The sequence below is a fragment of the Eufriesea mexicana genome, unplaced genomic scaffold (genome assembly GCF_001483705.2).
Source record: "Eufriesea mexicana isolate 0111107269 unplaced genomic scaffold, ASM148370v2 scaffold415, whole genome shotgun sequence".
In the NCBI taxonomy this organism is placed as follows: Eukaryota; Metazoa; Arthropoda; class Insecta; order Hymenoptera; family Apidae; genus Eufriesea; species Eufriesea mexicana.
Genome location: NW_016908639.1, coordinates 697691 through 711330, shown reverse-complemented (window position 1 = coordinate 711330; position 13640 = coordinate 697691). Strand labels below are relative to the sequence as shown.

The 13640-nt window shown below is 38.8% G+C and overlaps 1 protein-coding gene across 1 annotated transcript in view; it reads right to left on the bottom strand.

Annotated features, from left to right (window-relative positions):
• Nucleotides 1-4059: 4059 nt before the first annotated feature.
• Oamb (Octopamine receptor in mushroom bodies) overlaps nt 4060-13640 on the bottom strand; it is a 21472-nt gene continuing 11891 nt past the window's right edge. The window contains exons 5-9 of the mRNA XM_017897360.1: nt 9645-9782; nt 8686-8968; nt 7181-7342; nt 6299-6609; nt 4060-5242 (exon numbers count right to left, since the gene is read on the bottom strand). Of these exons, the coding sequence (XP_017752849.1) occupies nt 5125-5242; nt 6299-6609; nt 7181-7342; nt 8686-8968; nt 9645-9782 (1012 nt within the window). The 3' untranslated portion in view covers nt 4060-5124. The remainder of the gene's footprint in view (nt 5243-6298; nt 6610-7180; nt 7343-8685; nt 8969-9644; nt 9783-13640) is intronic.

Here is a 13640-nt window from a genome sequence, read left to right as displayed (position 1 = left end):
ATAAAATAAAACTTTTATACGTGGAAATTTCAATCAGCGAATTCCCATTGAAAAAGTTGCTCTGTTATCTCTGTTCCATAGGGATGAAGAAAATTTTTGAGAGGAATGTTAATTTATTCTTTTATCACGCGAATTACGCCATTGTATAGTTATCAACTTTCACCCCTTTTTAACCCCTTAATTCTCCTCCAAAATTTCCAGTCACTGAATTCCTATTTAAAAAATTATTCTTCTGGCCCTATTCCATAAGAATAACAGAAATTTTTATAAAAAGATAAATTTCTTGCACTTGAGGAAGAAACACCATTCTATGATAAACTTCAACCCTCATATGTATCTAATTTTTCCCACAAATGTGACTCTTCGAATTTCTATTTATAAAATTATTTCATTTACATTCCAAAATCTTACGGAAAGAAAATTTCTTTCATCACAAAGAAAGTGATATAACTCTATAATAATGAATTTCAACCCTTAAAGAACCTTCCAAAAAATATATTTAATTCTTCCAACAAATTCCACTATTCAAATTTCTATTTATAAAAATCATTCTTCCATTTATATTCCTAAACCCTACTAAAAAAGAATAATTTCTCTGGCCAGAAAGAAAGTCATATGACCCTATAATAACCGACTTCAACCCTGAAAAAACCTTTTCATAAAAATCTCCTTTCCCAGCGTAACTTGAAAGACCGTCAAATCCCAAAGGAATGCCCATCCTCGTAATCAAAAATAAATCCCATCGTACCGCAGTCAAAAACACGACCTCCACCCCAACCCCCGCGAAGACAGCACGAGATCGTGTGTCCCGGGTCGCATTCACAGGGGCAATTCCTGTCGGAACGTCGTTTTATAAAAGCAGGCCACCCCTTTGACTCGGTGAATTCATTAATTCACTCAACAGCCGGATACCAGCGGCTCTTACGGACTGTCATCGATGGGATTCCGTGTTTCGAGCCCTCGCCAACCAGCTAGCTTTGAGGTCGAATCTGAAAATTTAATGGAACGTAGAGAACTCGAGTGCTGTTTGCACGAATGCTCCGCCGACACAATGAATTAAATGAATAATTTGCTTTGATCCAGCATCGTGGAACGATAACGATTAATTACTCCATGGACCTGCCGCCTCTGTCGATCCCAATCGACGACTTCGGTCAACCCCTTTTAACCTGATGGCGCTTAAAAATAGCAGAATCGCAGGTTATTCCGGTCCATTCTCTATGAAATATTTCTCGATCGAGGTATCTCTCGGCTAACTCGTAACCATCAACATTTATCGCTTGTTCTTTTCACCGAACGTTGCTGCAGGAAGCTGGCTCGATGGCGTGGGGGCGTTTGATATAAATGATCTGAAAGAGGGAAACAAATGAGAGTTGATAGTAGCTCGGCACTCGATGCAATTCCACGGGTTGCATGGAGTTATACGTCGTTAAACGCGAGGGTGTTTTGTAGGAAAATCTGATACCTGAATTTTTGGCAGATCGTTACGATTGGCGAAGAGATATTGTAAATGGGTGCAAAGGATGCACGAGTTGGAAATTAAATGGACGACGTTAAACGACTAATACGATACACTTTCATACCCCATACACGTTGCATGGTTATTAGATTGTGCTTTTAATTAATTAACGAACTTAAAAATGCCCACGTGTGCAAGAAGCGAAGCGTGTGAAGGAACGAATGGTTTAAAAGGCTCGGATTATTCTTTTTGGAGATGAATTTATATGGAGGTTAGGGAGAGATGAATATACGACAGGTCATATCACCATTCTTCTGAAATCTGAAATAAAATAAAATAAAATAAATTAAAATAAGGTAAAATAAAATAAGAATAAGTAAAATAAAATAAAATAAGAATAAAATAAAATAAAATTGAATAAGTAAAATAAAATAAAATAAGAATAAAATAAAATAAAATAAAATAAAATTAGAATAAAATAAAATAAAATAAAACAGAAATTTCCATAGATAAAATAAAGATAAAGTAAATAGATAAAATAAATAATAATCAATAAAATATCATAAAATAAAATATAATAAAATAAAATTAGAATAAAATGAAATAAAATAAAACAGAAATTTCCATAGATAAAATAAAGATAAAGTAAATAGATAAAATAAATAATAATCAATAAAGTAAAATAAATTTAGAAATTTCCATTAAATAAATCAAGAAGATACAAAGAATATTTGCGAAATGTTTTATAGGTTTATTCGGGTATTCTGTGTTATTCAGGTATTTATAATGTTGAATGACAGGTATTTGCGTAATAAAGCAGTTTAGGGGAAAAGAGGAAGAAATAAGGAACTGAATTAAATTGTTCATGGACCTCGAAATATGAAAAGAACAGTAGACGTTCGCTGCTGGAGGCGCTCCGTCCTTCTTTTGACGCCCGTGACATTCCACCACTTCTGGCTGTCCAAACTTTCTCGTGAAGAGAAACCATGACCTACGCTTACGTTCGCCAGGAATTCGCCGATGACGCGAACAAAAGGTAAAAGACCAGCTGATTCAGCGTGTCGACGCTCCTGTGACCCATAAAACACGCGTTTCTTGTTTCCCTTCCTCCTTTCTTCAAGTTGATGGCCGTTGTCAAAAATCCTTTCACCTCTCCCACACGATTATGGTTCCGCATAATTAATCCTGAGATTAATCGCAGCAATTTTTCCATTTGTTCTTGTATCATACTTTTTAGTATTTCACGTAATACTTCTGCCGCCATTTTGTCTTCGTTACTTATTTACTTATTTTATTTTATTTTATTTTGTTAGTGGAAGTTGAATAAATTTTCGTGTGATATTTTTTAAAGATTTTTGTTAGCAATGAAGAACGATGGATTTTATTTTCGTCCTTTTTTAATTATTTATTATTTCGGAATATCGGAAAAGAGAACGACTGAGGTAAATTTTGTTGGAAATGATGTTCGCGAGTCTCTCCAGTCGTTAAGACCAGTAACGTGTGGGCGGACTTATGCAATTGTCGCTGGTTTTAGTGCAGATCAATAAATTACGATGTTCGATCTAATGCTGCGCGCTCGTATCTCTTTTCTCTCGCGGTTCAATTCAATTTGAATGTTCATTTCCGTGCATGTGGCAGTAAATGTTGGTTTAATTTTAAATTCCGCGGATGGAATCTAGTTTTAGACGTCGGGATAAATTCGTCAGGATAGATTGAGTTTATACGGGTACGAAAAGACAGACACGTAAAAATAAGCTAAAGCGATCGGTGATAGATGGTGGAATAGCTGTGTTTTAATATAGATAAAGGATATAAATTTATATCTTCATTCATAATGGATACCATATTTATACGTACCTGAGATTGATATATAAATGGTACTGCGTCCCGATTGCTGGAAATATAGTTGTATTTGGAATTTTTTAGTACTGAAATTCCCAAATTAGAAACTTTCCGAACTTTAGAATCTTTAAATTCTTAATTTTCTAAGTTTACAAATTTCTAATTGTCCGAGTTTGTAATTTTGCAATTTAAGTTTCCTAATTCGCAATTTTCTAATCACCCAAATTTTTAAACCACCAATTTTACAAATTTCCAATTTTTCAGGTTTGTAATTTTCCAAATTTTCAAATCCCCAATTTTTCAGCTCCAATTTTCAAACTTGCAATTTTCTAAATTTTCTAAATTTCCAAGCCCCAATTTTCCAATTTTCTAAACTTCCTAAATTTGTAAATCCCAATTTTCCAACTTTCCAATTTTCTAAATTTCCAAAGACCAATTTTCTAAATTTCCTAAATTTTTAAACTCCAATTTTTCAATTTTCCAATTTTCTAAATTTTCTAAATTTCCAAACGCCAATTTTCCTATTTTCCAATTTTCCAATTTTCCAATTTTCTAAATTCGAAATATTCCAGCTTTCAAACTTGGCAAACTTCAACTCTTCCACTTCTTGACTGCAGCAATTAAAAAACTGACAAATAATCACCAATAAAGTAATCGGAAATCTACCGGGTAGCAAATAATGAACACTGAATAAGGATCAACGATCATGGATTTATTCGCATATTTATTCTTCCATTCGTTTCGTTACGTATCGTAGACGGTATATCACATAATACAATGAACCACGCCGATTTCGGACGTCCCTCTGTCCTCCCCGGACGACCATTTGGAGAGAACGTTCAAGATAGAATCGAAAAGGGGTCCGTAGAGAGTGTTCCAACGCGAGATCTCTCCCGCTCGTTTAAAATTACATCGGCATAACAACACTTACGTTCATACGTTTTGTTTCCGCGGCGCTTGTCTCCGCGCATGCGCCTGTTCGCGTGTCTCGACATTGCACGCGCTACAGGATGTTCCAAAACTCGGGCCCTCGATCTCCCGCACTCACAGTTGTGCATCGAATTCATCGTAACGATCGACGACTTTTGAAGCAACCTGTACGACACACTGATATCGCGAGTTCAGCAAAGGCGATCGTTTAACGCTATTATCACATATAACCAACGAGGAACGGTAAAAAATCTACGGGAAACAATATGGCGGCAACGATGACGGTTAGCTGAGAGGCCAGAGGGAGCTTCGGTAGCCAAATGGCGTCTGTTGGCGTAAGAAGATAACCAAACTTGCTTCTAACATTCGTTATGTTACACATAGATATCGACACACGCATGTGCGAACGTATTTAATGGATTCTTCACAAATTTTACGAAATGAAATTCATCTTCCACTTCGACCCTGCATAACCCTAAACACAGACAGTAACTCCACTGCTACCTAACCTCGAATTCACTCATCGTCAGACCATGTCTCGCACTTCTATCTGTTCCCTGCTTTCACCCTTTCTCCCCAATTTTTCCTCAGTCTCGGTCAGTTACGACTAGCTTCAGCGAATTCGTTCGCTAAGAACGTCTCTTCCTTCACGCGACTCGCTGAAAATTAAACATCGAAGAAAGCTCGACTGTTGGTCACGTGTCTGACCCATCCGTGATGCCCGATTCCGTGGGAACGACCGGTTGTGCTCGATTCCGCGGCACGTGGTCGCCTCGAGGGCTGTCAGGAGGGTCCACGAGGACGGCCCGAATCCTTCAGAAGGACTGGATCCTCACTTTCGAGGTCCTCGGGTCGAAGGTGACGCGCTGAGCGCCACACCTGGCACGCTACAGTCATCTCGACTCGCTTTGAGAGTGCACCGTCGGCTCTGAGCTGGGGTCCGGGTCCGAGTCGTCGATGGACACACCCTGCTGGGGTACCTGCATCGAGTAGCTTGGGCTCCGGTCGTTTCTGCGAGCAGACGTTTCAAGTGATGTGACTTGTGAGTCTTTCGAGTGAGGATCACAGATTCTTCGTTTCGGGAATCGGATGCTTGGCCGTAGGGTGGTCTAGTTACAGAGGTGAGGTTGTTATGGGAGGTGGAATTGTGCCGGAGGTTCCGGGATAGTTAGCAGTAGTTTGCCAAAGTTGATGAACTTCCGCGGATTTTGACTTGGATTGTTGGATTTAGAGTTTAGATGGCTCTCGGAATTTGTTCATTCGGCTTGAGTGGCTGAGAGGATTCTGTTTTGCTCTTGGATCATTTGGGGATCCATAAGTCTCGTGTCGAATAGGTTTCATTAAGAAATTTCGGATCGGATGATCTTGGAAATAGTGCATTCTGATTCGGACTCTTGGAAAAATTCGTGTCTTTTGCGAGGATCACTTGGAGGATCGTGATTTTCACTTGGATCGTTGGACTCAATTCAGAGGTACTTGGAGAGTAGCAAATCGAGGTCTGGATTCTTGGGTCCTAACTTAATCAAAGGATCTATACTTTTCATTAGGATCACTCGATGAATCCCGATTCTATTTAAAACTGGTCAATTTTCGAAAAATCTGGGCTTGGAATACTTAAGGAATGCATATTGTACATATACTCGTCTACAAAATTGTTAATCTTTGAATGACCCTAACTTCGTTAAAAGTAATCCTAAAACAGTCTACCTAGGCTAATTACAAGCACTGAAATTCCAATTTTCATATTCCTTAATCGACCCTTTAAATGCCTTTTCATTTTAACACACGAGGTAAAAGTTAAAGGGTACCTTTTCCCCAAAAATTGTACAAATTCAATCAACTCTAGGGACCCTAGAAAATTTTTACCACGATTCGTTTTACAGTGAATTTATAGAGGAACGTCTCCTCTTTCTATCGACCTTATAAAAATATTTCCACAATTTTTCCTCGCAATTTTATCTATTTTTTAAGCTCTCGATAAAAATTTAGCGATCCTTTGATGTCGTGGACGAGTATATTCTAAATTAAGCTGCTCATGTCGATACTATCTTGACCAAACTTCCTTACCTCATGGCTAATTGACTGCCATCGCTGCCTCGTCTCAAAGTATTCGCCCGCCGCTTGCAGAAGCACTTGCAGATGATCGTCTTGAACGCGAATCGGAAGTCTTTGCTGAAGAGCGCGTAGATACACGGATTTATTGCGGAGTTGCAGTAGCCTAGCCAGAACAGCACGCTGAAGACCGTGGGGTGGATGCAGTTGGGGCAGAAGGCGCGGACCAGGTACATCGTGAAGAACGGAAGCCAGCAGAGGATGAACCCTCCGACTATGATACCCAGTGTCTTAGCTGCCTTTGTCTCCATGCGAAATCTCTTCACCTGAATAATTCATAATTCCCTACATCAAGGTCTATTGGACTAGATCCCTTCTGAATTTTATCTTTCAGGCTTGAATAATATTACACATTTTCCTTGGAAAACATTTTACGGTTTCACATTCTGAAATCTATCGAATTGCATTACTCTTGGAATTTATCTGAAATTTATTTCCCACTCTATCACCATGGATATATTTTCTTTAAAAAATTCCTCATAATTCTCTCCAATGAATTCTTCCTTCAAAGTGCTCCTTTTCTAGCTGAGTATTACTTTCTGTCATTTCTTTAGAGGAACATAATTTTCACTTTTACCTTATGCTGCTTTTCTTGTGCCAATTAGGTTCTAGACAAAGGAATATCGTTTTCCTTTGTCTTAGACTAGTCGTTAGAGAGTCGTGAGAGGACATCATTGCTCTGATCCTTTCTTAATTATCGTGTCACATTTTTGCCGTACCTAATTTTATTTTTTCCTTCTTCTAGTAGTATCCAAGAGCCAGGCAATTCTTCTTCAGAAGACTTGAAAGAAAGATCTTCGATGTTAAATTAATATCTAGAGCTTCATCATGAAATACCTGAGCTTTAATGTTTCTCTTCCCCATTTTCATCACTCTGGGCTTCTCTTCGGCGCCCTGGCCAAGTTCTCGCAACGACATCTCGTCTCCCATCATCTGACTCTCGCAGCTGTTACGTCTGCTAGGCCTCCTGGTGCTGCCGACCCTGTTGATACCGCTCACCTGTCACAAACACATCCAAAGAGACGTTTAACGACACTAGTTTTCCAGGCTTTCCTCGGGGGACACGCAAACGTGTCGCCAGGATTTTACGACCCCACGATCGTAAACCAGTTTTCATCGTTTCGATCGTAAAATCAAATTCTCTTCGGTACGCGGGATTTTGGCAGGGATGCTCGATTATAGAGAGAAAGGCGAGGGCGCAGAAATTTGAGAATCTTCCACTTGGAAAACGAAGTGTACAATGTACGAGGATTTTTTGAGATTAATTACGAATTTTAAGGCAACGACACGTGATTTTTATTTCTCGTCGTTGGGGGGGGAGAAAGGCTGGATCAATTATTTGGCCACTCTTGGATTTCGAGGCGTCCCGAGCCGCTGATGCATATTTATGGCGACCCGTAAACGATCCTGACTCTTCTCTTTAGCGAGTGATTTACATTCCAGAAAATTTAATTGCGCGAGAAAGACGCTGGGTTAACTAGCACACGACATCGATTCCTAAAGGATATTTCGAGGATATATTGCATTACATAGATTAACTATTACTCGACATTGTAGAGGAATATTTAAATACCTTTGATATTTATTGTAGCAAATTCTTAATTACTTGGTACAGGAAATTATCAGACACACTAGCACCACGATGAATTTATTTTTATTTATAATGTACTAATATATATTTTCTATTGCTGTCATTAGAGATGAATTTCTTAAACTATTTAAGGATTTGAAATTGTATTTTTATAGTTTTCCATCTTTTCTTGAATTTCATTTTAAAGTAGATGAATAAACAAGGAAACTTCTCAGTGTGTTACTAAAATATAAACAGTACCTTCTGAAGAACTGTAATACATCTTAAATTATTATTTAATCGCTAAACAAAATTTTAGACAAAAGTGTAATTCAGATCTAACTAATCTAATACCTTCTTTCACCTAATTCTGAACTCCCTTATAGATAAATTCCAGGAAATTCTGCAGTTGACACAACTAAGTATCTACTCCAAGACCTAACTTACAAGAAAGTCAACTAAAACACAAGTAATAACCCCTCTCTGGTTCCTAATGAGGAAACAAGGACTATCTATATTTATCTTGGAATCGTTGAACCTCTAAAGCCCAATCTCAGACCATCCCTTCAGGCCAAGCCTCTCCGCAAGGCCTTAACCATCCTTTCATTCGAAAATATCTGTCCAGTCATGTCGCAGTGGTAAAATGGGGCATAGAGAAATATTTATTCTCGTCTCCAAAGGATTTGCAGCCTTCGAACGTTATTTTTAACCAGAAAAGAGCGATACCAAAGGCGTTTTGAAGGAGGATAACTCAGCCGAGTCGCGGAGTTACCTTCAGATGCGTGCTCCTGGGAGTGGGGCACAGTTGGCTGTGCGTCTGCCCATTGCTATAGTGCACGGAGGTCTGAGAACACCTCGAGGGTGTCCTCTCGAGGGTGTTACACTTGGTATTCAGCGTCTCCGTGCTCGGATACGACACCGAGATTTTTATCTTCTCCCTTTTCACCGAGCTGCGGCTGTTCGACTCCGGACTCCTCGGGCTCCCGTTGTTGCTTCCGTTATGCACGCTTCCTCGACCACGGTGGATCCTCAAGGTCAACCTCTGTTCGTCGAATCTGCATCAAATTCGTGCAAGATAAACCAAGTGTCCCATTTATCAAAAATATTTTCGTGATTAATCCACGTCGAAGGGATTATCAAAATTCTCGAGTTTGAGCGGCTGTATTTTTTAAACAGACAGGATGTGAACGAAATGATGACTTAAACTACCCTTAATTATGCGTGAATTATATTATGTGATAGGTAAAAATTGATTAACCCATCCGGTGTTTGATAAAATTGGGATACGTTATGACAAAAATATTCTAATTCTTTTACTCCTTAATATAGTCGGATGTGCTTCAAAATGGATAAAGAAGCATGATTTACAAGTATCTTGGATAATTCGATTATAAGAATAACAGTGACAGATAAATTTCGGGGCACTGTATTTTTATCCAATGTTCTTTTTAAAAATTCGAATACAAGGCGAGGCGAAGACAAGACTATCGATTACAGCACGATTAATTTCGAACGCGACAACTTTCCGAACGGAAAATAAACTTCAGGACTTGGAACACGGCGAGGAAAGGCAATAATTGAATTATTTCATAAAAGCGAGTAAGAGTCGAAGAAAGCGAGCGAAATTTGCACGAGCCGATCGGAACTCGGTCCAGAGGGCGCGACGCGAAGAGTAATGGCGCGTGGCATCCTTGGTTCCACACTCGTCCGCGGCGCGGCGCTGCGTATTACCTGGAGCCGAGCATTTTCGAGCCCTTTGTCGTGCGGAAGCCTTGATTAATGGCCTTCGTGGTGGAGACGGCCGCGTTGTAGATCCTCCAGTAGAAAAACAGCATGACCAGCATCGGTATATAGAAGGAGCCGAGAGCGCTGCAAATAACAAGTTTTTAATTTCCCCGTACGTAGCGAGGTCGGGATGGCTGGAAGGGAGAAAGGGGATAATTTCGTTCCAGAGAAGCGTCCTTCGCTTCTCCCTCGGGCGTTCTTAGAGGAGGATCGCGTTTAATGGAGCCACCTGTTAAGTCCCTCTTTCGCTTCGTTCCGTTTCGTTTCGCTTCTTCGACTGGACGGGATTAATTATAACGATCATGCGGTTTTTCCTCCGCCTCTTTCTTCTCTCATTCCTCGATCGATGGTCTTTCTCGGTGGTGCCGAGAAGATGAAACGTCGATTGAAACGGTGGCTGAAGGAATAATCGAGGGGATCCTTCGAGGAAAGCTTCATCTGCCAAAATCGAGATCTTGAGAGTCAAACTCTTTCCTTCTTCCCTTTAACAGATTATGTAATAAAAATGGGGCAATTGGAAGGAGAAATAATCTTCCAAGAAAGGTTCTCAATAATTACATTACGTCCATTAATTTGCAATGGAGAACTTTTACAGCAGATTCTTTAAAACAACGCTGATATTATATAATTACAGGCTAATCAGAATTCTTTCTGTGGTTGCAAGGAACGTTGCACGTCACAATCTAAAAGTATCCTAATTTGATTAGTTATTAGAATTGTTAGAATTAAATGACACTGTATTTTTACCTATATTACTCTAATACTTTGTTACTAACAATTTGGTTCTTATTGTACAAACGTTCTATAAACCTCGTTCTATTCGCAACTAACGCAACTAACCCAACTAACGAGGACTGAGGACTGAGTACTGATTTATTGCTGAAAATCTTCATACACACACACATCGCTCTGCCCACTCCAACTACGGAAGCTCGTATCTACCAATTATATACATATAATTGCCTACAAGAACAAATAATAAGAGAATATTATACAATTTAACCCTTTGTGCTCCTATGTCGAATGTAACTCGACACAGCGTTCAAGATAAGAGAAAACTCTTTTTCTGAGGCTTGGAAGCGTCTATTGTTAATGCTATTATTTGGTACAAAGCATCTACTGTTAATTCGAGCAATCAGAAAATTTACCACCTAAAATTTAGAGAAGAATTTTTGCTTAGACTTGTTGGAGACTTGCGTTTAACAACAAGAACAGGACGATCATCTAGCGATAAGAAACAGCGATTAATGAAACATTATGCGAGTAAATGGATAAACTGATAAGAAGATTTATTTAACACGATAACAGCACGATATAAATTATAATTAAATCTCGTAAAATAAATTCGCTTCTCATTCGCACACAACGCCTATATGTAATGACTATCATTCACCTACTGATTGTTTCTTCGCGACTCTCTGTCATACTCGCCACACACACACATTCTACCACACAAACATTCCTCACACTCATACCACACATTCTATGACAACCACTACCACACATTACATATAATTACACTGCATCTGCATCGTAAACACAAAGATTGCAGAGTATGTTCGAATCGAGTTATCCCTGGTGGCAGAAGAGAGACTATACATATATGGTAAATGGTAAATTACAAGTCGTGAACAATAATATATAACGTTTACAAAATCTTAAACTTTTATCTTATACATTCACCTATTCATATGTATGTTGCGTTAGCAAGCTCAAAAACGTTTTCCAAAGTAAACGAAACCTGTCCAGACCGCAAAGGGTTAATTCTGAATGGAAATTTTTCCTTACAACCACAGATACAGGAATCTTATAATAAAAGGAATGAGAAAAATATTAGAAAAATCGTCCAGATTGTTGACAGAGTTAGTAGCTCAAATAGAAAATGAGGAAACGGACAGAACGTTGAGTAATATCTGACGAGGGTGTTGAGAGATGAATAAATAATCAGGTTGTGGTATGAATAAAGAAGATTCTGTGGAAGGTTCTGTTGTTTCGTTAGTGCCGTATCACGCGGCATTTCGCCCGGTGCACGATTTAATTAGGAAATTTTAAAGTTGCGCGTTCTATCAAACGCTTCTCGCGTTCCATTTCACGGGGAATATTCGCGTGGATGAGGAAGGAATCGTAGAGGCGACGTAGGAAACGTCAGATCGGAAAGGACACGGCGACGGGTTTCATTGAATCGCAGTTTCGCTTTGACGTGTCTTTTTCTCTACGCAGCAAGATACGAAACGCCCGCTCTGCCAGATAGCCTTGTAAACTTCGTGTCTATGGATAAAGCTACTGTTTGTCTACAGTATTGCTCTTTGTATCAGATAAGGGATCAAGTTGCGTCCCTTTGTTGACACAGGCACAATAGACGCTGATGAATAGAGAGCGTTTTATCTTCTATCTTTCGATCGCTCCCGCGACGATGGAAAAACGAAATGAACTCTGCTATGAAATTCCGTGTAACAGGGCGTGTCGTGTACAGTGGTCTACTCCCCCAGCTGTTAATTTTTATGCATTTCGAGATTAATATCGCGTTTCGTGAAATTCCACGGTTCCTCGTATTTTTGAGAAATCGAGAGCTTAATTTTAACATATTCTACGTGGTAATTATAAGTTATCACACTTTGGTAGTTAGTAGCTTATGTAGAAAATACATTTCTGCAGATTTTACAGTGGCACTGTGTTTTTGAAAATTTGCAAATAACTTGTTTCCTATTTCTGAGAAACCAAGTTGTAATTAGGGTAGATTTATTATTTTCTGCTGCACCAATTACAGTAATTGCTTCAAAATTTAGAGTATTTAGTATATTTTGTGTAGAAAATAATTCCTTTTACATTTTACAATGATTCGTGGATCACAGTTTAACACTTTGACTGCCATGCAATTTTTATATGGTACACTCAGGGTCTACGATATAATGATGAATTATTGAAGAATATGGCAAAGAAAGAAATAGAGCAAATTAGTAGTGTCTTCTGCTCAAAATTCCCTATTCATTTACGTTGTTCAAATTTTTAAAAATTGGTTAGAATAAAACGAATATGAATTTGAAAAATTAGTATTGCTGATCACTAATGACCACCATGACAGTCAACGTGTTGATATATCTATTGTATTTCTTATATACAAAATAACTACAAAATAATTCTTCATATTTTATTACACCTTAATAATAAAATATAGAATTTTAAGATTGCATATTTCAAGATTGCAAAAATGTACTATATTCCAGAAAAGGAATGAAATTATAGCACAGAGACTGTGCTTTAAATCAGATTTCATATCAATTATCAAGAAATTTTTTGAAATTTCGAATGCTAGTTGCTTTCATCTTCCCTCAACACGGCATCCATAAATCTCTGGAGGAACACCTTCATAAATATGACTCAGCTACTCGATGATACCTGGCAAATTAAACTCGATGGAATAACGAACGACACAGCCCAACAATTTATTTCACCGAAATAAGCGAGGCATCCATATTCAATTCTCTCTCCGCATCTCGCCATCGATCGACGTCGACTTTTAATATATCACCCAGCTGTACTTCCTTTTCGTCTGCATTTCAAAGGAAACGATTGCATCGCCGAGGAAAAACTGGAATATCGCGGGTGAAAATGATAACGTTTCCAACCAAGCAACGTAAATTCGTCCGGCACACGATGGAACATTAACCGTATACTCAGTGGCTAATTTAGATGCAACGTCGAGCATAAACCCGCGTGGATTGATGCACACTCCGATCGCGATAACACGGTAAGAATAGACACGGCCGTTTGCCAGAAAATTCGCATCTCCCTTCACGACTTAATAATTCCCATTCCGCGCCACTAGAGGCTCCATTACGCTTACAATCTCGGAATACAGCATTCTCAACACGTGATGCTTTCGACACGGAGAAAACGACATTCGAAGAGTGATTTCTGTTCGAATTGGGGGGGGGGGGGGGG